The sequence below is a fragment of the Eschrichtius robustus genome, chromosome 3, assembly GCF_028021215.1.
Source record: "Eschrichtius robustus isolate mEscRob2 chromosome 3, mEscRob2.pri, whole genome shotgun sequence".
NCBI lineage: Eukaryota > Metazoa > Chordata > Mammalia > Artiodactyla > Eschrichtiidae > Eschrichtius > Eschrichtius robustus.
In genome coordinates, this window is record NC_090826.1 from 147,250,738 (window position 1) to 147,277,894 (window position 27,157).

At 42.7% G+C, this 27,157-nt stretch overlaps 1 protein-coding gene across 1 annotated transcript in view; it reads right to left on the reverse strand.

The window, feature by feature from the left end:
- PROX1 (prospero homeobox 1) overlaps nucleotides 1-27,157 on the reverse strand; it is a 47,679-nt gene that overhangs the window by 13,652 nt on the left and 6,870 nt on the right. The window contains exons 2-4 of the mRNA XM_068538421.1: nucleotides 24,462-26,253; nucleotides 17,449-17,556; nucleotides 11,415-11,609 (exon numbers count right to left, since the gene is read on the reverse strand). Of these exons, the coding sequence (XP_068394522.1) occupies nucleotides 11,415-11,609; nucleotides 17,449-17,556; nucleotides 24,462-26,186 (2,028 nt within the window). The 5' untranslated portion in view covers nucleotides 26,187-26,253. The remainder of the gene's footprint in view (nucleotides 1-11,414; nucleotides 11,610-17,448; nucleotides 17,557-24,461; nucleotides 26,254-27,157) is intronic.

The window sequence follows — 27,157 nt, forward strand, 5'->3', positions numbered from 1 at the left end:
ACAACTCTGTGAGGTAGGCACTATCATTTCCCCCATTTTACAGATGAGGACACTGAGGCAGGCACAGAGAGGGTAAGACACTTGCCAAGGTTTCACTGCTAGAAAGTGTCAGTGCTGGGATTTGATCCCAGGGACTTGTTCCAGAAACCATGCTCTTAAGTTCTACACTATTATTAGTCCAGGACCACTGACATTGGAAAGACTCCCCCAAAGGAAGTCCCTTTTAAGATCTCAAGGTGACGTTTTTATATAAAATTATACCTACTTGTAAGTGAACATTTTGTTTCCTGCTTGAGAATAATACAGAGATCAGAGCTTTCTTGCCTTAGTTGTCATTTTTATAGACTCAAGCCCAAGGCTAAGGCTGTGTCTTCATGATGTCAAACACTCCAATACGTTACCTACAAAAACACTGAAAACATCTGCACAGCAGGGTGGATCTGTGCAATTTTTATTTGGCTGGATATGTTCCGTAGACACAATCAGATCTGCAAGAATACTTGCCAAGGGTCTCATAAATTGGTCTCATAGGATCATTTTAACCAGTAAGTGCTACTGAGATGCTAGTCAAGAAATCCAGCTTCTGAGGATGAACCTTGGGGGCAATCAAAAAAGTCACATTGGAGGTGTATGTGAGGTATAAAACCCGTGATGTGGCCGCCCACTGGAATTCTGCCCTGTTGTCCTGTAATTGTAACTGTCCCTCAGGAAAACATGGTCCTGCCGGAAGAGCATTACAGAAGGGCTGCTAAAATGATCAAGCACAGCCCACTTATTGTATGAGATTAGACTTTTAAAAAGGATTAGAGCTCCTTAATCTGGAGAGATGAAGATTAAGAGGGAGTAATGATCAAAGTCTATAAAATCAGAGAGGAAATGGAGAATATGGCCCCAGTCCTGTTCACAAATCCCAGGATATTCTAACAAGGGATATCCCTTTGGAGTTCCAGGGAAATCACTTTAACATCCATACAAAGAAGATACTATTTTCACAGCAGGTAAGAAATTTAGAGAATTACTACCTTGAGAAGTGGTGTATTCTGAGAATGGAGTTACATTCTTAAAATGGTTTAAATAAACCCAGGGGTGATAAAACCATAATGATCTAAAAATGGCAGGTTAGGAATGTTCTGGGGACATCCTGAGTCTTTTGAAAATGATGCAATCAGTGACAGGTACCCGCCTCTCTCTACATGCTCCCTGCCCAGGGCTGGTGGCCTACTGATCTGGCCACCTCTGTCCTCACTTTGTTACCTGGCTTGTTCCTAATATTCAGAACAGGGGTCAATGACTGGTAAGCTCAGAAACCTAGTACAAAACAGCAACTCGGGCTTCCCTGGTGGCGCAGTGGTTGAGAATCTGCCTGTCCCTGCAGGGGACACGGGTTCGAGCCCTGGTCTGGGAAGATCCCACATGCTGCAGAGCAACTAGGCCCGTGAGCCACAACTACTGAGCCTGCGCGTCTGGAGCCTGTGCTCCGCAACAAGAGAGGCCGCAATGGTGAGAGGCCCGCGCACCGCGATGAAGAGTGACCCCCGCTTGCCGCAACTAGAGAAAGCCCTCGCACAGAAACGAAGACCCAACACGGCCAAAAATAAATATAAAAATAAATAAATAAATAAAAAAGATTACTATTAAAAAAAAAAACAAAAACAGCAACTCATTCCTCGGAGGGGGTTTTCTTTAATCCTTGCCAGGGTCTTTGTCCTAGGATTCCGAATTAGAATTCAGGACAATGATCTGACCATGCTTCCCATAAAAATATGAACTTATTCCTTTCGGTAGACCTTAAAATTAAAATCTACATTTTACTCAAACAGAGGGACGTTGGAAACATCTTATGTTGCAGTGGTGGGGGGATAGAACTGGTTAAACTCTCGATTGGAGAAGCTGCTAACACAGATCAATTAATTCACATTTAAGGGGAAATTAAACATACCGATTATGTAGTACCCATCACAGCCCAAGATATTAAGCTCTAAAATTTACTGCAGTTAATGTAGAAATCAGCACACCTTAACAAAAGCTGTGGCTCTGTCAAATATATAGAATAAAACTTGAGAGAAATGTTTTAGCTCGTTTCCAAAACAGCCACGTGTTCGTCACTTTCAATATCTAATAATAGGTCATTGTTGGGGAGCCAAAGGCAGCCAAAAATAAATAAATTTAAAAAAAAAAAGGTTATGACAGCAGGAGGAGGGAGCAGGGGATTTTGGGAGGGGGTAGAGTGCAGACGAAGATTCCATGCAGAGAAAAAGAACCTTCAGATGACTATAACATGCTCAGCGAGGCATGAAGAATATTTTCTGTACTCACATTTTAGACTGCTTGCTGAAGATTGGTAATACGTGGCAATGTGCAGAAGGAAATAAAAGAGCCAAGGAGAGGGAAGGGGCTGCGGGAGAAAGGCATCCATCTCCAAGCAATGTCTAATAACTCCTCATTCTAACCCTAAGTACCATTGTAAGTTGGGAGCAATCCTGTGGTATCTTTTCAAACCGCAAGTTTGAAAACGTTAGTCCTCACGTTGGGGAGATATTCAGAATCACTATTCGTTTGGGGAGGAGAAAAGTAGGAAGGTGGGAAGGGGTGAGGATGGGTTAAGGGGTAAAGAGTCGCCTTGTTTCGCGTCGTACACTTTCAAGGGCTCTGGGCAAAAACACTGGGACATCTGGAGTTCAGAAGTCGAGGAAAATGGGGAAGAACCAGGAAGATGAATACGCGATCATCAGCTACACAAAAGAACGGAGCAGAAAGAAGCCTGGATTTGGGCACTCGCGTCTGGCAAGGAGGCCGCCAGCAGGGCTAATGAAGCATTTGTGGTGCAGGACGATTGCCAGCGCAACAAAGAAGATGTGCTTGGGCTCTGCAGATGTGCCAGGGCCCCCAGAGCAAAATAATGACATAATCACCATCAGTGTCACAGACCAGACTGTACACAAGGTGACAGGGGAGCAGGGGGGCTGTAATACACACACGGGGAGGACTCGCCAGGGCCCATGGCGTCTGCGCCCTGAGGCCTGGGATGCAGGCAGGACTACCTGCCTACCTCTCTCTAGCTGTATCTCACATCCTAAGGTGAGGGTTGTTCCCCACCATTGGTGGCTGTGTTTTATCCAATCCCAGCTACTCCTGAAGAGGCCACAGAAATCTGAAAAGCTTACGAGAGATTCAGACTGGTTGGAAAGGCTGGAAAAAGAGAAGGAAGGGGAGAAACGGAAGGAAAGAGTTTTGAGTCAAACTCCCTGTGATTCTGCTAAGTTCTGTGCTCCAACTTCCACGAGCCCGACCCTAGCCATACAACCCGAGGGACAAACATTAGCATGAGTGTCAAGGTTTCCTGCTGCAAAGAAAATGCAAGAAATATTTGGGGGCGCCTGGGAGGGAGGATCACACAGTAGCAATAAATGGTCCACCTCAAAGCGAGCACGAAAACAACAGGAAGGCAGGAGGGAGCTGCCCCTGCCCATTTTAAACAAGGTCTCTCAGCTGGCCTCGGCACCTGCCCTGTCTCCGGCTTCGTAAGGTGGGTGTGTTAGTACAGCTGTCTGGCTTTTAAGTGACTTTTGTCAGTTTGAAAGTGAAAAGTCTGTTTGAGGAGCTGAAAGAACAATAGCCCAGAGGCCGGAAGAAGGGCTGGCAACACAAAGGACTTAGACTACACTACTGTCCCTTTTCATTGCTTCTAATGAAAGATTCATAAGAATAACTTTAATTTTTTATGATCCCCTTTTTGGTATGACTCTATTCGTTGTGTCAACTTCCAGATCCAGGTTCTCTTTAAATAGCAAAGGGTCTGTGGTGAAAGTGTCTTCAAAGAGCAACAGGGACAGAATAGATTCTGGCCATCCTGTAGGCCCCTTTCTCCAGAAGACGCTGCTCTCAGGGACACAGAAATGCTCTTTAAATACGGTTTCCTTCTGCCTTGAGGTCTCCGTGAACACTGCAGGGAAGCGATCTTAAACCTCTCTAACGTGCTAGTTCAACTGCTCCTAGGAAGAACGATTCTATTTGTTTTCTTGGCTTCACTCTATTTAACAGGAACAGTGGTATAATCATCATTAATCGCTCTCTTTTCCCTTTACTTTTCAAATAGCTGTCTCCATAGTGCATCTTTATTTGGTATCTCAGCCAAAAGGGCAGGGGTGGGGGGGGGGGGCGGGGCGGCGGGGAACAGGTTGTATTTGTTTTATGTCCTGTTACCAAATAGCACTGAAGACTGGCTTGAGGCAATCGTTGAAGGTGAAACAATATTTTAAAACGAGGATGATCTACTTTCAAGAACCAAAGTCCTACGCTTCATCAAAAGAATGTTTGCAAAAACACTCATTCTGGCAAATGTACACTGAAGTGGTTAAGAGAAGAGAGTGCATGATCATTTCATTTTCTGCCCTATGGCTGAAAAAGAACCAAACAGTTAAAAGTGCAATAAAATCCTGGGGGCGGGGCTGGGGTGGGATGGGGTGAGGAAATGTGATTTAAAATGTTATCTGCCACGTGAAAAGGGATCACCAACTTTTGAACAAGCCTGGGGTTCGCTCAATGAGTTTGTTTAATCTAGGCGAAATAAACAGGCTGCTTTTCAAAAGGTGGTTAGACCTGCAGACATTTAATCCAGGATGGGCCGAACACAATGATACCGACCCACTGAAAGCTCCAACCACCACCGGCGGCTCTCAGCAGAGGATGGGCTCCCTTTCTCCTATTGATAACCCTTTGTGGGGCACAGAGAAAGAGGCGAGGCGAGGAGAACTGAACGTCAGACAATGGCCATCATGCCACACACTGTCTCTGAACTTTCCTCGTCTCTGAAGGACAATTAATTATGAAGGCCTTAGGGGTAGGTCGAAGCAAGGGAAAAACCCAATGCTGTCCCAGCAGTGGACACGGCTGCCACCTCTGTGTTTGCTAAATGGCTTTGCCTGTTGGGGTACAGCCACCAAGAGAGCCAATAGATCACTGGGCGGGGGGAGGTGTGGGAGGAAAGCAAAAGATTTTTTTGTGTGTGCGCCTGCCCTTGTATAATTCTATTCTCACTGTGAACTCATCCATACACAAAACACAAGGACAATTTTTTTTTTTTTTTTAAAGAGAGAAAAGCCACAGGGTAGGTTGCAGCAGAAACGGCCTCTCAGTGGTGTGTTAAAAAGGATGGTCTTTTCACCAAATCATTTCACAGAGGCAAAACAGACAAACACAAAGAGTTGAGACTTTTTCTCTGACATTAAATGGAGTAACTGATAAGGTCAGACATATGATACCTAAAGACATGAATCTGTGAACTCTTGAAGTCAAAGGGCCTCTCTGTGCCGAGGAACAATCTTTCAAAGGAAATAGATCATAGAACTCCACTGAATCTGCTTTAAACTTTATGAAGCAGGAGGAGAAAAAGCTCTAAGTAGGGAAGCTTGACAGAAGAGCCTTGAACTATTTTCTGAAGGAAAGATGAGACCCTCCCTAGGCTGCCACAAAACATCTTTTTTTTTTTTTTTTTTCTAAAGGCTCCTCTGAACTTTGATACCAAGACACTGCCATTGAAAGCTGTATAATTATGTGCTATAGCCACTGTAGAAAATGCTTTGTTCCCCCCAACAAAGGACAATAAGCAAAGTAAAGCGACATTACACTGTATCTTTTTCTTTAAGAATGTTGAGAAAGGTCATGGAATGCTATAACTAATAAAGCTGTTGAGTAAGGAGGTTTTAACGTTGATCTTACTGTGCCTGAATGTAACCCAAAGACAAAAAAGACACAGGGCGCTAAAAAATGCAATGACATTACCAAATAGATGATAAACCAATGGGCCTGCTTCATTATACTGATCAACACCTTGAATCCCAAATGGACAGAGGTGCAAAAATGAAGCTTCAGGCACACCTGTGCCTGAGGGCACCCTGTGCCCTCCCCCACCCCTGCCAAAATCCACCCCCCCTTCCCCACCCAGCCTGGCGTCTTTACTGCTCCCTCCTTCAAATTTCAGGCAATCATTCTGTACAAGGAATATGTTCCCAGACAGCCATGTGTGTACATATATTTAGAGAACATTCATTTAGTCTCTTAAAAGATCAGTTTGGCTTGTCAACGGGGGGACTGACAGGGAAAGAAATGGTAAAGGTTTCTTTTCCTCCTCGCCACCCACCAAGAGTGCGTTGTGTGATCGTTTAAACGGCACCTCGGCTTTGAGGCCAAAAGACTGCCAGAGCAGTAAAAGGGTTTCCCTCCTGTGCCAGTTTTCCAAATGATCACTCATATTTAAGTATCTATTTGGAGCCGAGGGAAGCGCTCCCTAAATCCACCTGTCCTCATTTTTTTTTAAAGAGGTGACAGGGCGAATGAAAGACTTCCAAATATATTAAATCTTCTTAAACGCGCGTCGTGTGGAAAACGGGAGTGGGCTGGGCATGGGGGTGAGCCTGGTGGAGGAAGTAGATGCACTATATGTGTTTAAGTGTCATGTGTCTGGGTGGGTGTGTGCGTGGGGGGATGTGAGGAGTGCTGCCTTTTCATTTTCTCTTTCCAAGAGGAGAGTGAGAAGACACAGAGAGAGGCCTGCAGAAGCACCCTTCTTGCCTGTCACGTGACACCTAGAGAAAAGTCAAACCACAGGCTCCACGATGGAGCGTCTGCCCCGTGAGTTATTAGTATCTTAGGAAATGACATTTACAAGCCCGCTAATCAATGAATCAAGTTCTCTTTTCTATTTGTTTCTAAGCCTTCCATCCAAAACCCTGGGTCTTTATGGAAGGCAAGGGAAGTTAGTCACTCCTCCTGTGAGTTTGGACCCTGCCCGTAGTTAACTGGCTAGCCACTAATGGCCCACGGGGGACGCCTGGTTGACCATGGCTGGGGAAGAGCTAGCTCATGGGAATGGAGAAGGAGAAGGAGTGTTCAGGGCAGTCTTGGAAATTGATCGTGAGCCTTGCCTTCTTTCCTGCCCCAGTTGTGAGGGAAACAAGAAAAGCAATACAGTCCAAGGCACATGCCCCTACGGTCAGAAGGATCAGCCCGGATGAAGGTGTCTGCTACATTCTCTCCCCAACCTCCACGCAGGCCAGCCCAGACCCCAATCTCTGGGTCATCCTGCCTTTCTCAGCGGCCAGCCTACCTCAGTCAACCTAGGGTAGTGGTCTTCTGGCTCCATGAGCAGTGCGTTTAACCTTTGTGACTTACACAGATCGGTTGCCTTAGTCGAGTTCTTTGCAAAAACGTGTAAACCTGCCTTGGAAACTGACAGCACGCATTGCCTTCTTTCCTTGCCACAGTTGTGAGGGAAACAGAAGTAATAAAATTCAACTCCTATGCCCCTGAAGTCAGAAGTATCAGTGATTTAAAAACTGGGAAGGAATCCCAAACCTCCTTTCCCTCCCTATAAAAATCAATTTTGGAAGCTCTTCAAAATGAAGTGAGAATGAAGCATGGAAATATATACCATAACACCTGGAACGACAAATTTATTGTTACCAATCTCATTTAACGTGAGAAGCAGGAGTTAAAAATGCGGCCTGTCGCTGAACGTGCCTCTCTGAACACCTTCACGGGCTCGTGTTGGGAGGGAGATGCCCGACCCCTGTCCTGTAGCCAACTTTCTTCCCTTGAGCACAAGCTGAAAGCGTGGTTCTTCCCCCCCTACCCGCCCCCTTCAGTGTCTTCTTCCACATCCCCTGGGTCTTCTCAAGCTCTCACCACCCCAAGTCTGAATGCCGTGCCAAGAATCTTGGCAATTGTGTAAACTGATACAAAAGGCAGAACAGGCTCTCCTGTCACTTAGAAGGTTCTGACTCATACAAGCCAGGAAATGTGCAGGGTCTAGAAGAGCAGGGAGATGCAAGCCACTCCCTCTGCACTAGTGATAAACCTTCCCCATCTGCTTTATTTTCCCGCAGGCCAGGGGTCAGCAGCCACTCCAGCCTTGAGAGCCATCAGCAGCAGGGGCTGGAGGGGGGTGGTGCTTAGCAGTGACAGAGGTGCCACCAGCAAGCTTATGACAGAGGCAGAGATGGAGCAGAAAGCTGAGAAAAGACAAGGGTAGGAGGAGGGAAAGAAGGAAGGAGAAGGTAGCAAAGGACAGAAAAGCGTTAGCCTCACCCTCGCTCTCTCTCCCTGGCTCCCCTGTTCCCACCCATTTAGAACTACTTTAAAAACAGTATAAAGCTTTAGGCAAGCTGAAGTATTTCTTGTATTAATATCCATATCATTAGTACTCACATTAAATTAGTTAATATTGGTAGACCACTTAGAAGAGTGCCCAGAACATACTAAACAGTCAATAAATGTGAGCTATTTTATCATTGCTACAAACCACTGATTAACTGATTGAGAAATTTTAAAATGCAATCAAGAAGACGTTTTATTATTTGGCCAGCCAATAGTTGGTTTAATATATTCCTTTAAATTGATTGGATCTTTGGGCATCATGTAGGCATAACTTCAGTCTCTCTACTAGGCCCCATCTCTGTTTAAAAATTTAAAAATAAACCAGGTGTACAGTTCTCTACTTTGCCATCTTCTTCACTTGCTCATTTTAGGCTACAGATTCACTTGACTTGCCCTTCAGGGGAGAAACTTAGATGCAAAAGTCAAGCAATGCATGCAATAGCAGCTGAGGTATCAGATAGAGGTGCTGGGTCTACTTCTGGCTCAAAGCCACGGTCCACACCAGAAGAGCAACAATGATAAGACCAGTGGCTTTTTTTTTTTTTTTTTTTACAAATTTATTTATTCATTTTTGGCTGTGTTGGGTCTTCGTTGCTATGTGTGGGCTTTTTTTAGCCACAACTACTGAGCCCGCGTGCCACAACTACTGAAGTCTGCGCGCCTACAGCCCCTGCTCCGCAACAACAGAAACCACCGCTATGAGAAGCCCGCGCACTGCAACGAAGAGTAGCCCCCACTCACCGCAACTAGACCAGTGGTTTTCTAAGCATTTCACTTAAGCACTGACCTCCATGCACAAAGGCACAGAAAAGAAGGATCATCTTATCTGAAGCTTTTATTAGTAAGTGCCCCAAACTGAGAGGCTAAATTAAAATCTATTTCATGATATTAGGATCATACATGGTGGTAGGGGTGTGTATGTGCATATGTGTGGGTAAGTGGAGGGGGCAGGGCAGAATCCAGCTCCTGCTTTGTTCTCAGCACATTTCCGGAAAGAGCCTAGTTTTTACCGAAGGAGGAATAAGGCCCAGAATAGTCCAATAACTTGTCTGAAGTCACATGAGAAGTGACAAAATTGCTCCCTGGGCCCCATACTCTTTGCACTGAAGCAGTCTTAAAATAGACACTGCAGATAAAGGAGAGGTGGCCTGGCTGGAAGTGGATATGATTCACAAAGAGAGGAATATCAGATGTTAATCATATTAAAGGAGGATTTAGATGATGCTAAATGGAGCAGCTTGTTGGGTATCTCTTGATTCCAGCCATCCCTTGTTTGTGTCATTTTGGCCCTTGCGCTGAGTAGGGGATTAAAACCAACCAGGTAAGGTTTAAACGACCCTAAAAAGTCCTAATGGGCACTGTCAGGGTTTGTTCTCTTGAGTATGTTCCTGGGCAAAAATGCACAAACCATCCCATGGATCTCGGGCAATTCTTTTATGAAGCTTGACGCATGCTGCCAAACGAATATTTATCATAATAAACTGTAATTAGTTCACTAGCACACCGTTGAATTCTCTTAGCTCAAAGTTGACAACAATAGACTTATCAGAAAGGGGGTGGGGAGAAGTGAAGCTTTTAATAAGATTTCTTTAAAATGTGTAGCCATCATCATCATGCAGGGGAAACGGGTTCGATCCCTGGTCAGGGAACTAAGATCCTGCATGCCACAAAGTGTGGCCAAAAAAAAAAAAAAAAAGTTTAGCCATTGTCACATTCTTCAGCTTTAGAAGAAATCTTGCTAGAGTGTTCTGTCGAAACAGTAAACCAGTGCTCTATTCCAACAGAGACTTTAAAATACTGAAGCAGTAAGTACAAGAAGGATCCTCACTTTTAATGTGTTTGGCCAAAGAAAAACTTTGCTTATAACCCATTTGGCAAGAAAAATACATTTGTATTGGATAGCAAAGAGAAATTGGTGGCTTGCAGTATAAACACTCCAACTTTCAAGGAAAAACCATGACTTTCCCGCTGCTAAACTTCCCCATTCAGTTCTTCACAAGCCACAAAAACTGATCTGCTAAGACCACTGGGAGAAGGGTCCCCAAAGGAATGGGCAAGCAGTTGGGGGCAGTGGGGGTCAGGTCATTATTGACAAGGCCAGACCAAGGTGGCCCTTTCTCCTTTGACACTGAGAGCTTTGTGGGCATTTGGGGGTACCTATCTGCGTAAGGAAAGCAAGAATATTAACATAAGGTCCGCGCATGAGCAGATGTAGGGGAAAAAATTCTCCTCCTCAAGGTACTACAAGAGAAGGACCACCTTTGTCAAGCCACAGCCTGTCCATTCTCCTCATCAGAGGTTCAGCCTGCAGAACCCTTCCCACATTCCCACTTCCAGCCATCATTGCCCCAGTCAGCAGGGCTCAGCAAAATGCTTTTGTGGGTACTGGGAGATTCGCTAGTGTTGTCTCATGGAAAGTCATCATGTTCAATGAAAAATGCTTGCTGAGGCACCACATCAGCCAGTAAAGAAATGCCTTACTCATAACCACACATCTCTTATTGTTGCATAGATACGGCTTTCTGGGAATCATCTATACTGCTTCATATGTGCCTGGAATATGCAGGTTGCAGACGCATACAAGTATGTATAAGACCGTATGAATGAAGAGCAGCAAGCTCGTGAAGCTGCACGTATGCAAAATGAACACACAAGGTTGTCCTCCCAAAAGAACAAAAACAGAAACAAACGAACAAAGATGTCCATGGGTCTCTTATAATAGGTACTTGGTAAATTCTCACACCATTTCTTCCAGAAAGGAAATGAATGCTGATGAAAGTTTGAAACCATGGAATCACTTCCCCATCAATCTTTCTAGACTTTTTAAGAAAACAGCTTTTGAAGCTACCACTGAACACAGCATATGTCAACTCAATCCACATGCCAGAACCTAAATGTGAAAAAGGCCTATTGGGGTAGGGACCTCTTCTCTGGAAAGGGAATCACTCTGTGTGTGTTCCTTGCTGCCGTTTCTTTGGATTCGCCAGTTCCCTCTTGTGTGGCCACATGGGTCTTCCAAGCAAGCAGGAGAGGCAGGGGATGGGAAAGGAAACGGAAGTGGGTCAGCTCCCAGGACTCTGACGGGACCCACGGGGGGCTCTTCATTGCCACTCGACCTCTTAACCCTACTGGGGGATGCTTGTGTGAGATACCAAAGCAAAAAAAAAAAAAAAAAAAAAAGACAGATTTGGGGCATTTCTAAAGAAAATAATTTTTTTTTAAAAAAGGGAGATGACCGAAAAACAAAGATGAGTTCCTACCTCAAAGTCATTTGCTTTATTGTAGTGCATGTTCAGAGCCCTGTACAGCTCACAGTCTCTGGTTATAGACAGCTCTTCGGTACTGGTCACCCCATCGTTGATGGCTTGACGCGCATACTTCTCCATCTGAATGTAGTAAAACTCACGGAAATTGCTAAACCACTTGATGAGCTGAGAGGTAATGCATCTGTTGAACTGTTAAATTTAAATGTTGAAAAGGATAAGAACATTGCCATTTTTCTTCATTCATTCTTTAAGCATTTGAAGAATTTCCCCTCCCTTCCTTACTTGGAAAGGTATGTTTTTAATTCCACCAAAATGGTGGCAAGAGTGGCAAGAGCAATGATATACTTACGGGATATTATAAAACCGACTAACGATGGAAACTGCGTCACGACCCTCCACATCTCAAATGGAAACCTCATGTTTTAAATCTGATTTTCCTTAAGGTGAATATCTTATTTGAAACGTTCTTCATCTTTCAGCAGAACAAACTGCGTTTGTATACTTCTTATGGAAATTCGTTCAAGCCATAGAATCCTGGGAAGTCGTTATATTCAAGTACCAGAGATGGTGAGTCACATGACTTCACCACTAGCATGATTTTTTTTTTTTAAAGAGAATTTGTGTCACCACATGACAATCTCATTCAATGCTGGAAAATGGCTTTCACACAAAAGGGGAGGAATCTGCCACTTGCTTAGTTTTTGGTAATGGGTGATCCCCGTGGCCATCGGCTATGATTCCACTTAATGTCTGCACCCGGTACTCACGGCTGGTGCTGTCTGGTCAAACCTCCGTACTTGTTCATACACTTCCTACAGCCAGCAATGGAGAGGAGCCATGCCCCCTTCCCACTGGAGTCTATGCAGTTTGGGAGGTGTGCTTAAGACACAGTCCACAGACAGCATAGACAGAATCTTTATTACATTTTTTTAAAATGCCAAGTTACAACAACATGATTAGGCTTTAAAACTTTGTTTACCAAGGTTTCCCGATGACCTTTTAAATGAAGATGTCTTCCTGGATTCACTGCAAGTGATACCGCTCTTATTGACAGTCCTCTGTGCACGTAAAGGACAGATGCATCTCAACTTGCCAAGTCAAAACCAATAAATCCATAGCTTTATATCAGGCAGGCTGACAGACAACCCCCTGCCTTTTGTCATCACAGGCATTCCCTTCCCTGGGCCCCCAGAAAAAGATGTACATTCATCAAAAATCAACAAAGACCACTTATCAAACACTGGCCATGAGAACATCCAGACTCCAACAAGATGACAGCTAAAGTGTGTATCGGGGCTGTAATTACTACACAGAAAGTTGTTTCTATACCAGCAAAGATAATAAATGAATGAAAATTTATGGCAGAGAATGGAAGTAACAAGGAAACAGAAGCAGGGAGACTGGTGTTTCTCCCAAAAGGCCAACTTGCATCATAATTGCCATGGAGTTGCAAGGGCCCTTACAGATAATTGACCAGAAAATGATTAAGTCATCAGCAAATCGCTTCTGCTTGCTAGAGTTCAAACATGTACTTAACCTATCCAAGAATTATATTTTCACTCTGTGTGTCTGCTCTGTCTCTATTCAGCCTTGCGGGGAACCCGATTAAAAAGACAACTGAAGGACCCCCGTTATCTGATCTTCTGGTTGCCGATTTCAATAGAACTTAAACCCATTACGATTTGCTGAACTTGGAGTTCTTTCCATTTTATCTCAGCAGTAAAATACACTGTCCAAATTTCCAGACACTGAGATAAGGACTACAGGCCCCCGTGACGGCTTACTGTTCCTTTTTAATTCTTTTAGAATAAGAAACAAAACATTACAAAATGATAGCAGGCTGTGCACTGGGGAATGAAAATTGCTTTGACATGGAGATTAGGCTTCTGTATTGTTACAAGACATTGTCTCATATGGACAAGAGTACTGTAGAGGAAAAAAATAGAACGGTATTTTTTTTCTAGAATGGTCATGAATGACCTAATGGGGAAGGACAAAAAAGTAAGTGCACTTGCCATTATTTAGGAATGGGACATAAAGGGAGATTTAAAGCTTATTGTTAGAGAATGGAAATACCAGAGAGGAAGAATGGGCAAAAACAACAGACTCCCCAAACATGAGACAAGGGAAATGACCAGCGCAACAGCTTGAAGAGCAGGGTTTGCTCCACAGGGAGGGAACTGAAATGTACTGAAATTCGTTCGGTTTGGGCTGCTGGCCACACCAGCAGAGGCCGGCCCCCTCTTTTCCAGATAGTCACCTTGGGGGAGAAAAAAGTGTGCAACTTGAAAGAGTTAATGTCCCCCATTCCGTAGTGGCTTCCCAGGAAAGGATCAATTGTTCTATCAAGGCAAGCTCTGTCGTGTTAATGTGTTACTGCAAAAAACGATCGCTACAATAAAGAGGCTGTGTTTCCACAGCATACGAGTCTCTGTGACTTTGATTAATGCTTCCCACGGGACATCTCAGCCTCAATATGGGCTGGAGAAACTTCCTAAATATTCAATGAGCACGGTCAAAAGATGTATAAAACAAATCAATCTGACACCTTAATCTGGCCGGGCAGCAGTTGACTCAAGGGGTGGAGGGAATGAGATACATCATTTAACACCGCCGGCTTGAAAAGCCGTGCGCGTCTGTTCTTCAAAGCTAAAATGGCACTGAATCTGTTGTACTTAGTGGTCTAAGAGTTCTTAGTTTGTACATTAAAATCAGCACCCAGCAGTGCCCAGGAAGACGGTGGAGGCCCGTGGATCCTCGGCCTCTGTCTCCCACTTGCCCCCTTGCCCTTCTTAAAGGAGCTGAAGGCCCATGAGCTGAGCTTTTTGTCCAGCTGAATGTTGGGATGAGGGAATTAACTCGGACTGTCTGTGAGAACACGGAACTTTGTTTAGATTCTTACTCTGGGAGTTCAACTAAGACGGCCCTGGTTCCGTCCTTCATGTATATCATCACCATAAAAGAATTTTTCTCACCGAGCCAACGTCTCTGAATTGTATAGGATTGCCTCCTACCTCTTTTTTTCCCAAGGTAATTTAAAAGCCTTCACTTCCTTCCCAGAGTGGAGAGTGAAGCACTGTCTCCCTTCCTAAGGAAAAATACAAGGGAGGGAGGATCGTTCTGGTGGGGCTCACCTACCAGGAGCTGGTTGGAGATTAACTCAGTCCAGCACTACCTCCCAACTGTGTCTTGGATGGACACCTAGGTTACACCTTATTCATGAAACAAAATATTTTCCACTCGTGTGAGTCTCTTGGTTTTTTTACTTGCAAAACGACCTTCTGATCACTATTTGAAATGAAGTGACTCTGTGATTCAGAAAGGGACATTTTGCTAGAATTAGGAATTTTCTCTTCACGTATGTGGCCACAAACAAGTATATGCTTGTATCATTGCGACAAGTATTACTTGGTCCAGAGTCACAAGAATATGTCCTTTTCAAGATATATGATGCAGGGTTTCATTTCTGATAAAACGCTAAGTTCTCTTCTCCAATTTCTAGGGACTTCTCAATTCTGTGGTTTCTTGAATCCAGACTGAAATAAAATTTTGGATCGTATATCTATATAGTTATTTCAGCCTTGCAAATAAGTATCCACATTTATATATCTATATCTAGATAGAGATATGTATATATATATATATATATATATATATATACACACATACATACACACTACATATATATATATAACATAACATACATATGCATGAGTATATGCATTGTCAACATTCAAATTCTGGATTTTCCTTAATATTAAAGAAATCCAAGAATGCTCTGCCATTGCTTCCTAGAAAGTTTCTGGAACACCTTGCCTGGACTATCCTTCCCTTTCTATGCATGACTTTCCACTATCATTAGTGTAAGCTCAGGGAATATAAATTCATTTATTACTAGCCAAAAAACACAATTAGGAAAGTTAAAAATGTATAATTCATTCCAAAAATAAAAGAGGAATGACCTTCGGTGATTTCCTGCTTTGCATTATATGCCCTACTGTTTCCCCTCCATTAGAGTGGATAATTGGGAGTTAACCAGACTCACGTACACTCTAACAACCTTCTTTCCCAGTATGGATAGAATATGGATGGAATCTATAATCTGAATATTAATGCTTTTTTAAATGAAATAGTCACCCAGGTATTTAATTGTTATTTACATAGAGTGAGTGATTATTTGCAAAGCTGAATTACTAGATGTATTCTAATGGAATGGGAACAATTTCTTGTTGGTTTACAGTGCCCGGTATTTCTAAAGCTACAAATCCACAATCTCCCCCACCCTTGCCCTTCCCCCCGCCACACGTGTGCAAAAACACGAATGCTTCTAATATTTACATCTACTGTTGGATAGTGTTGCTGGCTCAGAATGGCTGCTACTTTCCACCCTCCAGGTGTCTGCATGTCAGTGGTAGATGAGTGATCCCTATGTATGCAGTTTGTAAAGCTCTTTGGCCTCCTGAATGAAAGGATATTATATTATAGATAATATAAGGTGTTGTTATCATTATATCACAATACTGCAGATCACAGCAGCAAGAGGAGGGAAGGAGGTAACATGGACATCTACACACACACACACACACACAAAATAACAATTTTCTCCCTCTCCTCCATGTCCCCCCCACAGAACTAAAGTGTCGGGAGGATGCCCTGGAAGAAGAACTAGTCTCTAGAAGCTGGTTGGTCCTCAACCAATCGACAAATGCCCTGCAGTTTGTCAGTTTCAGATGGTCCCCCACAAGGTCCAAACCCTGTTGTGCTTAATGATTCTTATCCAGCTGTTTAAGTAACTGCCTCTCTCTGCCTTCCCATCCTGCACAGTTTGCTGGCACTGAAGGAGGAGGAAACATGCCTTCCTTAAGGAGCTCAGCCAGGGAAGGAGAGAGATAAAAGGCTGAAGTTGCTACACAATTTAAAAGCAAACAGGAGGGAAAACAGAACTTTTCTTACATGGCCAAGTAAAACATCAGTGAAGGCAAGACTGAAATGGGTCGGCCTGCGAAAGGGGCCAATGAAACAACTCAGGCATTGGGCACAAAACCCACTGCAGAGAGAGGGGAGCCGTGGAGGAAGGAGCACATTTTGGCAGCTCGTGGGTTCCCCGTGGCAGAAATAAGAACTTGTACACACGGGGGTGGGCAGGAGAGGGTGGGGGGAAGAGCACCCAGCCTTAATAAACTAATCTCGGCTAATGTAATGTTTATCGAGTTCGTTGGATAATGATACCATGTGTGTCATTATCATCATCAAAACCCAATCTATGTTTTAAAAAGTTACAGATGATTAACACAACATCAAGTTGTTGCAAACAATTACTTAAAACCCACACATAGACACAGACGCATACACACACACACACACACACACACACACACACACGCAGAACCAGGAGGTCCCCATATTCTGTAGAATGAGGGAGGCTGCAGCTGTAGGCCGACAGCTTTCATATCCTCATTTGAATAATGTGTCCTGAATCTGTCACTTTATTCATTCTCCTTATGCTCAGTGTACTCTACATCAACAACAAATTAAGTTGTAAATAAGAGACAATCATCACTTTTGTTTTTAAGCAGCTACTGCAGAGAGAATTTCAATGTACGCTCCTTTCGACAGGGGGAAAAAGAGGTGCTAGTGTTTGCTTTCCTAAGCACAAATATGGGGAAACTAACAGAAACAAAAACAGAAACAGTTTACTGTGGCTGAGGGGAGGAAAATAAAATTCTCTAAAGCACGTCCCTCCAGGACCAACTGAAATTTCTCCCAAGGAGTTAAGACATATAAAGACAGAGGTTAAGTTTCCCGGACTAGAATGAAAATCTGTGCACCCAGTCCTTTGGTCTTAACACACAAGGAGCCTCCTCTTTGCTTGGCAAAGCCTTAGACCAAAGGACAAATGCATTAAATCAATTACAGCGTAGGTGTATTCACCAACCAACTCCACACTCATCTCCATTAACTTCCAAGAGTTCAAATCACTACCTCATGCACAGAAATTGAAAACGTTAATAATGAAAGATGTCCTTACCTTTACATCAGAGAAGTAGGTTTTCAGCATGTTGGAGCTGGGATAACGGGTGTAAAAGAACATGAGCTTTGCTTTTTTCAAGTGATTGGGTGACAATCCTTCCTGCATGTAGGATGCAATTGGTTAAGGAAACAATTTCTTGAAACACAAGCACCTACCATCCCTCCCTTCCCCCCCCCCCCCCAGGAATCTGGAGGCCCACCCAGCAGCCATAGGAATTCTGGAAGATAAATGGCGCTGGCCATGACATCCATCACTAACTTGCTGCTGCCTGCTCAGAATGACCACTGCCGGTCAGAAATTGCCAAATATAATGGTGAGGATGCACAATTTAGTTGCGGAATCCTGGAGACTTCGCGGTGAGGATGGCAAAACATTCCCCCTGTTTGAGGTCCTTTTGCTATCTATACGTTCACTTGTTGCTAAGGAGACAAATGCACCCAACAGGTACTGCACGACTCTTATCGTGAGAGTTTTTTTCCTTCTTCACAATTACAGTTCTGTTTGTTCTCTCTGCTCTCTGCAGGCGACATCCAATTATTATACTAATGTACATGAAAATATAAAATGCATTATTTTGAACACTGTTAGGCAGGCTTCACATCTACCTTTCAGCGCTAACATAATGGAGCAACTTGACTCACTTTCTTCCTGTCTTATCATTATATCCTTTTAATTGTTTCCTTTTCAATAACAGCTAAAACTTGGGAGGGGTAGTTTGGGCACCGAGAGAACAGGGAGGGGGTGTCGCTTTTGTTAGAGCAACGATCCAAAACCAAATACATTTTGCCCCTCCTGGATTTATAGTTAACTCCTTCGAGAGTGGCACAGTGGTTGGAGCTAACAAATCAATAAATGTGGGTTAGCAGATCAATAAATGGCCACTTACCCAAAATAAGAAGGTCTATTTATCTGGAAACATCATTACCTTTTAGATCTGTAAACAGCAGCAACTAAAACAGTTCCCAAGAGAATGTTGAGCCTAACCATAACAATCCAGGCTTCCTGATTCTCCCCCAGATTCTTGGCACGACTCAGCAGACTCGGAGCTGGGATGGCTCTGGTCACATCTGTGCCGCAGCCTGGCCCTGCCATTTCCTCAGCAAATTAATGGCTTTATAATTTATCAGAAATGAAGATGCACGTGGAGAAAATCAATGTGGTCCCCCACAAGGTCAATTAAGGGTCCTTCCTAGAAGCTTCTCTAAGGATTTTCTCTTAAAAGAGAGTCTGGGAAAAAATAAGGGAAAAAAAGAAAAGAAAATATGCACGTGTGGGTGTGTGCACACACACACACACACACACATAAGCACACACACACACTTGGCTAACAAACCCAACAAAAATTTCACACCGTATGAAGCAAGGTCAAATAAACACAGATATTTAGGAAAGGTGAAAGTTTCTAAATTACCACCATCAAGTACAGCATGACCAATCTTGGGAACAGAGGGAAACCAGAAAGTTCCTAGAGAAGCATAATCGAATTAATATTGATAAGTTCTTGACTACTTATAACAGGGGGTTTAACCAGATATTCTGCTGAGAATTTGATCAATTAGCATTCCCGTTAATATCACGCAGTTTGAAAAAGATCACCTTAGTTTGTAAATTGAAAAGTTAAATATTGAGCCTTTTGTTTTCACTGAAAATAAACACTGAAGAAAGAAATTTTGATGTTTTATCTGTAAGCCAAAGCAGTTTAACTGAACTTGTGTTTTTGTTTGAGATCCTTAATGATTACAAAGACGATAATTTATGACTGACATACTTCTTGTGCCAAGGAAAGGGCTGAAAGGCCCTCCAGTAACCTCCATTAGACTGAGAGAGGGGACTAAAGGAGCCCGGCACACTTCAGGACCATCTGTCCAAATGGATAAGTGAAATAATAGTTGCAAGCTGTCTCCTATTGCCTCGTGATAAGAGTTTTAGGCAAGTCCAAACTTTGACAAACATCCTCAGATCTGGGTTCTAATCTGTTCTTTCAGAAGGCTACATCCAAACAACCTAGTACAATTAATTATTAGCAGGGAAAAGTTCCAAACCTTTTCAAATTTGGTCTCATACAAAACGAATTGTTTTGCTGTGGTTCTCAGTTATTGAGCCACCAAAACTTCCTGAAGCTTTCAGTGTCTTTAAATTATGCTAAGATGTTTTCCTCTTTTTTATTTAAAAAAACAGAGCAAAGTATCCATCGTATTTTGGTTGGGATTTAGAGGCTTTTTATTTCATGAAAAAAAATCATCCTCATTTGAATTTCTCAAGTCCGTTTTTTTGCTTTAAAATGCTTCCTGTTGGAAATACTTGGAATCAATCAGTGGAAATGAAACACAGAATACATCTTTATTTCTTGCTCATCGTGTAATTAAGATAAAATTCCCATAAAATATATGTTTCTAATAAACTATTAAAAATAGCTAATGAAAGATTTAAAAGCCAACAGTTAGATAATCCTTTTTTTTTCTCTTCAAAATAAATCTGAACTGACCAATTGGTTAATTTCCCTTTTAAGTGCTTGTGCTGAAAAGCAACTGTTCTTCCAAGAAAGCACTAGCTGTTTCCAGGATACTTACACACGCACAATGACTCATGACGGAATAGATTCAGTAAACATACAGCTGTACTGAACACGAGCTAAGCTCCATTCAAGGCCAGGAAAGAAAATGAGCACAAATAAATATTAAGGAGGTAAAGGGGGGTGGGGAGAGGGGGGATGGAACGCAAACAAGATCTGTCCCGGCAGCTCATGTGGCTTTGCCTCAATTCTCTTAGCCATAGCTTTGTGAAGACAGATGACATTCAATTCTATGTATAATGCAAAATAGACAATAACTGCTGAAACTTGAGACAGCTGCCAGGTGTAAAAAAAAAAAGGAAAGGAAAAGAAAAAGAGAAAAAAAGATGATAAATCCATAAATTAATGAAAGACATCTGCTCGGGAATATAAAAGATCAGAGAAGTAGGGTACTGCAGCTGAACCTAAAATGGTGTTCAAACAACCTGAGAATTTAAGTGTTGTCTGTTTACCAAGCACAATATAACTTCACCTAAACAGCAGCCGCGGGAGAAGCAGCAGAGGCAGCAAAAAGGCAAATGGGAGAATAATAGGTTGTGAAGGCTGCAGGAAGAAAATTCTTTTTTTCCAACTGAACCCTGAATTGTGGCTAGAGGTTTTACATGCTGCAGTTCCAACCAAATGGATCGGGACCACTTGCTTACAATTTCTAAAACGCTTTGAAACCCGGAGACTTTTAGCTTGCTCCTTAAGCTCTGATTTGCTATGTTTCTAGCTTTCCCCGCTTAGGATCCTTAAAAGGGGAGAAAAGATCTAAACTCTCACATTTAATAAAAGGGATAGAGCAAGTTGTTGCTCCACAAAGAAGTTTAACATAATCGGTGGGATGTGTAGTTTATGGATATATTTTTTTTTAATTTACTTAGTCCATAATTGGGGGGAGGGGGAAGGGGAATCCAGAGTCTTCCAACCTTTAATATACATGTTTCCCTACAGCTAATACACCTAACAGAATTCCTATGGCCCCGCACCACTTCCAAAAATGTAAAAGATCAACTTCTATGGATTAATTCACATTTTAGAAATTCATTGTTAATTCAGGTTTTCTAGATGGATTTTAGTTTCAAATTATTAAATCGTTTTCCTTTTTGAACGTCACATATTTTTTTAACCTTCTCCCTAAAAGTCGAACAGGGAAAGCTGACTGTCACGGAGAAGAGGTTCAGTTTCTTCCCTTGCATGTCTTAAGTGCTTAGAACACCGCTCTTGTGCTTTAATTGGGTGCATGCAAATGTTTGAGGCCCGAACAAGGCTATTTTTCTTGAGATGCAAAGAGCATGAATGACAAGGCACATCAGGAGGAAAAACAATTGGCTGGCTGTTTCTTTTGGAATTTGAATAAAATTCAACATTTGATTAAATAGATTCATTTGCAAAGATACTGAACACATTTTTAATATCCAAGACGCGACCTTTTGGTGCAGGTGCACTGACGTTCACTTTACCATGCACACACACTCACTAGTTCCTTTCTATTAGAAGGGATAACAAGGTAGTGTGCTCTATTACGTAGAACATATATGCCTAATGTGCTGGACTCAGAATGGATTTATCCGATAAGCTGGTGTTCTTAATAGTTCTTATCTTGGCTACTTTGTTCAGGGAAACAGATGATGCTTTTTGGGGTGGGAAAGAATTGTTCCTTAAGAATTCAATTATTCATTACACTTTGGAAAGCCATGGACTAAAAATAAAAACAATAATGAAAATCATGAAGGTACCATTTCATCCCATTTCTCCTCATTTCTATTGATCTTTTCTAAGAGTAACTGCATAACAGGTTCACATATGGCCTTGTCTACCTAAACTGAAGTAGGATGACTTGCTGTGGTTCCCAGAGATTTCTTTAAACTAAAAGCTTGAGAATTTCGCCTAAACACCATCAGGTAAGTCAAGGGGAGAACTCATCGCCGTACAAGGATGGAGACAAGGGAAAAGCAGACCCAGCCTCTCAACAAACACTCAGATACTCACTGGCTTCAGAGCTGTGTGAACTCTAGAAAAGGATGCTTGCCTATCTTCTTCCTGAGAAACAATATAGCAAAGAGATAAAGGGCTAAAAGGGCGAGATCATAGAAGGGAAAAGAGAGAGAAACAGAGGCTGGAAGGCCAGCATGTGGGAAATGTAATCATTCATTGCAGCAAGAGGCCAAAATTATTTAGCTACACAAAATAAACAACTCCAGGTGTAAGCAACTAACATTTCATATGAACACAGGTGTTTCCAAACCGTCGCTGTTGAGCAGAATCTTCTATGGTAAGAGAGAGGGGAAGTTATTCCTCTGAAGAAGATGCAACTAAATTCTCTTTAAAGTCTTTGATATGTATTGAAAGAAAAGGAAGTTCTTTCTATTCAAATCCTCAGAATTCCTCAGGGGATTTAGAGAGGGTGAGACAGTGAGCATAGCCAACACTTAGAGCAATCTAAAGATTTTTTTCTTAGAAGACCCAACTTATTAAAAAAAAAAAAAAAAAAAAAGCACAGGCATAATTATCTGGATACGGTGACAAGTCTAAGTAAAAAAAAAAAAAAAAACAGAAACTGGAATCTTGAGTTAAAGAGTTTAGTATGGCCTTATAAGACTTTGAAACCTGGCTTCAAATATTCATCCAAATGGGCACGTCCCTTTCCTGTGTGTGTGTGTGCGCACACACGCGCACAAGTGAGAGAAAGAGAGAGAAACAACCCACCATCACTACAACTGGCTTCAAAATGAAGTAAGGGATCTCTGAGGAGCAATGGGGTCTAGCTCTGGACATGAGCCTGGTATGAACCCCAGAAGATGCTCTCCTGCAGAGGGTAAAAAAAAACCATTCAAGGTCTGTGTCTATGTACTTTGCCTTTCTCATCACCAACAGCTATATTCCAATTTGACCAATGTTTAGTCCCTGCTTATGATGTGTAAGGCATGGTGCCTGGCGCAGCTTTGATTCATGACTGGTGACTTTAGATCTCTGAAAGTTAGAAGTTAAATCAGCAGCCAAACCAAGACTCGATTTCTATTTGCATCTTAAGTCCTCAAATCTTTCTCTCAAGACATTATTCTCTTCTTCCTTTCTATGGAAAGAGACTCTATGCTTAACTGCCCAAGTGTGTCTCATACTTGTGGCTCACATTCACCTTATCAGAAATCTTCACTGTTATCCTGAGTTGGCTGGAAGGATGACCTTCATATCAAGGAAAACACATTTCCACCATAGCTGGGACTTTGCACTTACATGGCAGCCTCTGGAGTAGGGTTAGATATGAAAATGTCAATCTCTAGTCATCAAGACGATTGCTCAAAACCCTCAATTTAGCAACAGCCAACTTAATCGCTAAATTTTATATCCATCTGGCAATTTATATAAAAGAAATATGTCTCTACTTGCCCCCAAATGCTACTATTCTACTCCCCCAAAACATCAACAATCACAAGATTTTTAAAAATTTACTGAAAGGACCAATTTACAGAGAAAAAAAATCGGGAGTTAAAAATAGCTAGCGTTCAGGACAGGTCTAATAAAAAAATATAACTGGCATCTCTACATAAAAGTAAGGTTCAAAATATAAAAGAGACATAGAAAGAGGCGTTTTTAAAGTCGAATACGGCTGAGTTTTATATTTAATTGTGCTCTCTCGCTTTCCAAAATAATTTGCTTTGTGTATGTTAGGACAAAAGATTTCTGTGTATGGCTGAACAGAGGTTAATCATGCATAGAGGCAGCTGCACCAGACCCAAAGAACAGACCTTGGGTGAACGGGAGAGAGATGGATACCGTCTGAATAAATCAGTACCTGTATATTTCCTTTAAAACAAACAAACAAACAAAAAACCACACCTCACTTAAAGAATAAGGAGAGACTCTAACTCCCTATCCACAACCATCTTTCTCCCACTGCAGCCTCCCATCAGTAGACTGTTCCTCATAAGATTTAATCAGGCCTTCTTTAAACGGACCAGGAGCCTTATAGATAGCTTAAGGGAGAATTCTTCTTATGGAGTCTTAGGGATCTGAAAACTGATTTTTCTCTCTTTACTCTGCTATGAAACTTACTATGTTAAAATAAAATCTGATAGAATTCAATATTACAATGAGATCTTTTTTTTTTTTCCACCTTTAAATCTACTCTTGGGGGAAAAAAAAAAGGATAAGAAGATAATACGGGAAGAAACAGCAGAAAAAACACTGCTGCAAAAGCACAATTTAAATACTACCACTTTGGGGCAATTAACAACTTGTGAAAGTTACAAAAATGTTGGTTTCCTGTGAAGCTTTTGTGCAACCAGAAGTGCCACACGCGTGCTGATAAAAGCCTATTACTCTGAAGAAGAGGAAAGACTGCATTCTTAAGAAGATTGTAATCTACATCATTCTAAATAATGTGTAAACCTGACCTTCTGGGAAGCCTTTTTGGTTTGGGCTTGTTTTCCTTGGGGGGCAAATGAAAGGATATTGCACTTCCCGAATAAGGTGAGATTTCGGACATGTCTTGAAGATCGCCACACTCGGATTTGATGAGAGACAAGGAGAGCCCTTCTGCGGTGCTGGGTGGATGTGCTGGTGAACAAGGATGGTGGCTCAGGTGGTGGGATGACATCTTGGTCCTCAGACTCGTGGTCTCCCTAGTTAAGTCTAAGGATTCAGGAGAGACTCTGTCTTTTCCCGAGAAGGAGCCGGAGGGAGCACCTAATGGACTCTGAAACGGGTAGGCCATCAAGGGGAGGGGAAAGGGGTGGCGGAAGGTGGACGTGGTAAAGCCTGCGGTGGCCGACAGAGGCGACTGGTGCAGGGGCTGGTGGTGACCGCCGGCTGGGGGGCCGGAGGCAGACTGGTCAGATGAGTTTTTGCGGACCACCAGGGGCAGTGCTTCTGTCTGGTCTGTGGAACTGGGCATCTGCACATTGCCAAAGGTGTCCAGGGGGTTCGGAATGATGACGTCGCCAAAGCACTGCAGGCGCTGGTTGGCGGTGTGGAAATTGTGGTTCTCCCCGTTGACTGCAAATCTGGCCTGGGGGATCTGGAGCGGCGGGAAGACCTGAGGAACCTGGCGAGAGGGTTTGGCCGAGAAGACTTTGACCACAGTGTCCACAACTTGCGACATGGCAGTGTTCAGTTCCTGTTTCAAGGTCTCGGCCAAATGTTTGCCTTCGGGTTGTAAGGAGTTTGGCCCGTGGTCTCTTTCTTTGTTGTTGCCTTCTCGCTTCGGCTTGTTTTCGGCCATTTCCTGCTCCCGGATCAGGGCCCGGGCTCGGTCGATGAACTGCCCCGGGTCCAGCTCGCACATCTCATTGTCTGACCTCCCCACGGAGTCCTGGGCCCTGGCATCCAGGATCTCCGAGCGCATGCTGTCTTCAGACAGGTTACCATCTTCATCATTTTCAGAATCAGTGCTGTCATAGATCTGGTAGAACTTTTCCTGCAGCTGGCGCAGCTGTTTCTGCATGTCTTCCAGCTGCTGTTTCAGCTGTCGGCGCTCCTCTCGCTTCTGTTCTTTGCGGGCTGAAACCAGCTGCTGGAAACTCTGTTGCTGCTGCTGGGGCAGCTTCTGCTTGCGTTTGTTTTCTCGGTAACTTTCTCGGGGACTCACAGACTGCGGGGCCATATCTCTTTCATTGTCATTGCCCCGTAATGCCACACTGGGGGAATGGCTCATACCCCGGATTATATTCTCAACCCGGGCGCGCTTTGCTCTCAGGTGCTCGTCACATAAGCGATCCATATCAAACTGGCTCATAGTAGGCCTGCCAAAAGGGGAAAGACACTCTGGGGGGCTGTCTCTTGAAGAGTTGCTGCATATATCCTCCTGATGTACTTCGGAGCCTGTACTAGAGAGACCGCTGGCTTGGAAACTGGGCTCCGTGCCACCATTTTTGTTCATGTTATTTTTCAACAGCTGGGAAATTATGGTTGCTCCTGGAAAAGGCATCATGGCATCTTCATATGAGTTCGCCCTCTTCAGCAGCTTGCGGAGTACATTTGACTTTTCCCCATCTGCATGCTGCACCACTGAATACTCAACATCCTGCTCGGAACCTTGGGGATTCATGGCACTAAAAAACGTTGCTCTTGCCTTAGCAAAAAATGCAGATGCTGTCCCTACCGTCCTTTTCACTCCAATGTCAACTCTTCTCCTCTTGGTTTGCCGGCTTAAGAGGGCTGTGCTGTCATGGTCAGGCATCACTGGACAGTTATTGTGCCATCTTCAAAAGCTCGTCAGCTGGGCACAGCTCAAGAATCCTGGGACCCTGGCCAACAGAACAAAAGGACTGATGAATCATTTTCTTTAAATTTCTCCAAATTTCCTGACCTCAATCCTGAATCAAATGCAAAATGCATAGGCTCTGGGATTTATGGCACATTACAATTATTGCAATTTATTATGCACTCTGCTTGAAATGAAACATTTTTAAATATTTCTGCTCCACTGGTTTAAGATGGATTAAGATTAAAAAAAAAAAAAAAAAAGCAAAAACTGCTTAAGCACCAGTAATATGATTCTCTTTCACAAATGCCTAAAATGATACTGTTTATCTTCAGAAGAAACAGTAGATTATAAGAACACAGCCTCTGACAACCAATTGATTAAATTTTGGGCATTGAGATGCGTATTACAAAAGAAGATAAAAGTGGTCTATACTTAAGAAATAAGGTAAAATTTTGAGGATGCGTGAAATTTGGATGAAAAATTCCATTTCTGCAATAAAATTATTGTGGCTTTAACGCTATTAAGGGGAAAAAATGACTCTAAAAATGCAAATATTTCACACACACCCTTTATTACTGAATTTTAAAACGTTTTTGTCATATGTGAAATGGGGAGGAGAACACCCCTATCAGCATCTTTCCAACATAAATGGCCAATTTAGCATGGAAATAAGTGCACAAATACTCATTTTACAAGTCTGCTTACTTTGCACAGATATGCGCTCTTTATTACTAAAATCACATTTGAAGACGGTATCTGTTGCTGGATTTTAATGTAAGTATGAGAATATTTATAAATTTTCATGATGTCGTTTTGATGACTTCAATTATTATAAAGTTGGACTCAGTGCAGAAGAAGGACATTGTCACATTTTAGAAATCAATATGTGGAACAATAAATTGAGTTAGGCAAAGATAAATAACATCCTCAGTGCTAGTTGTTTT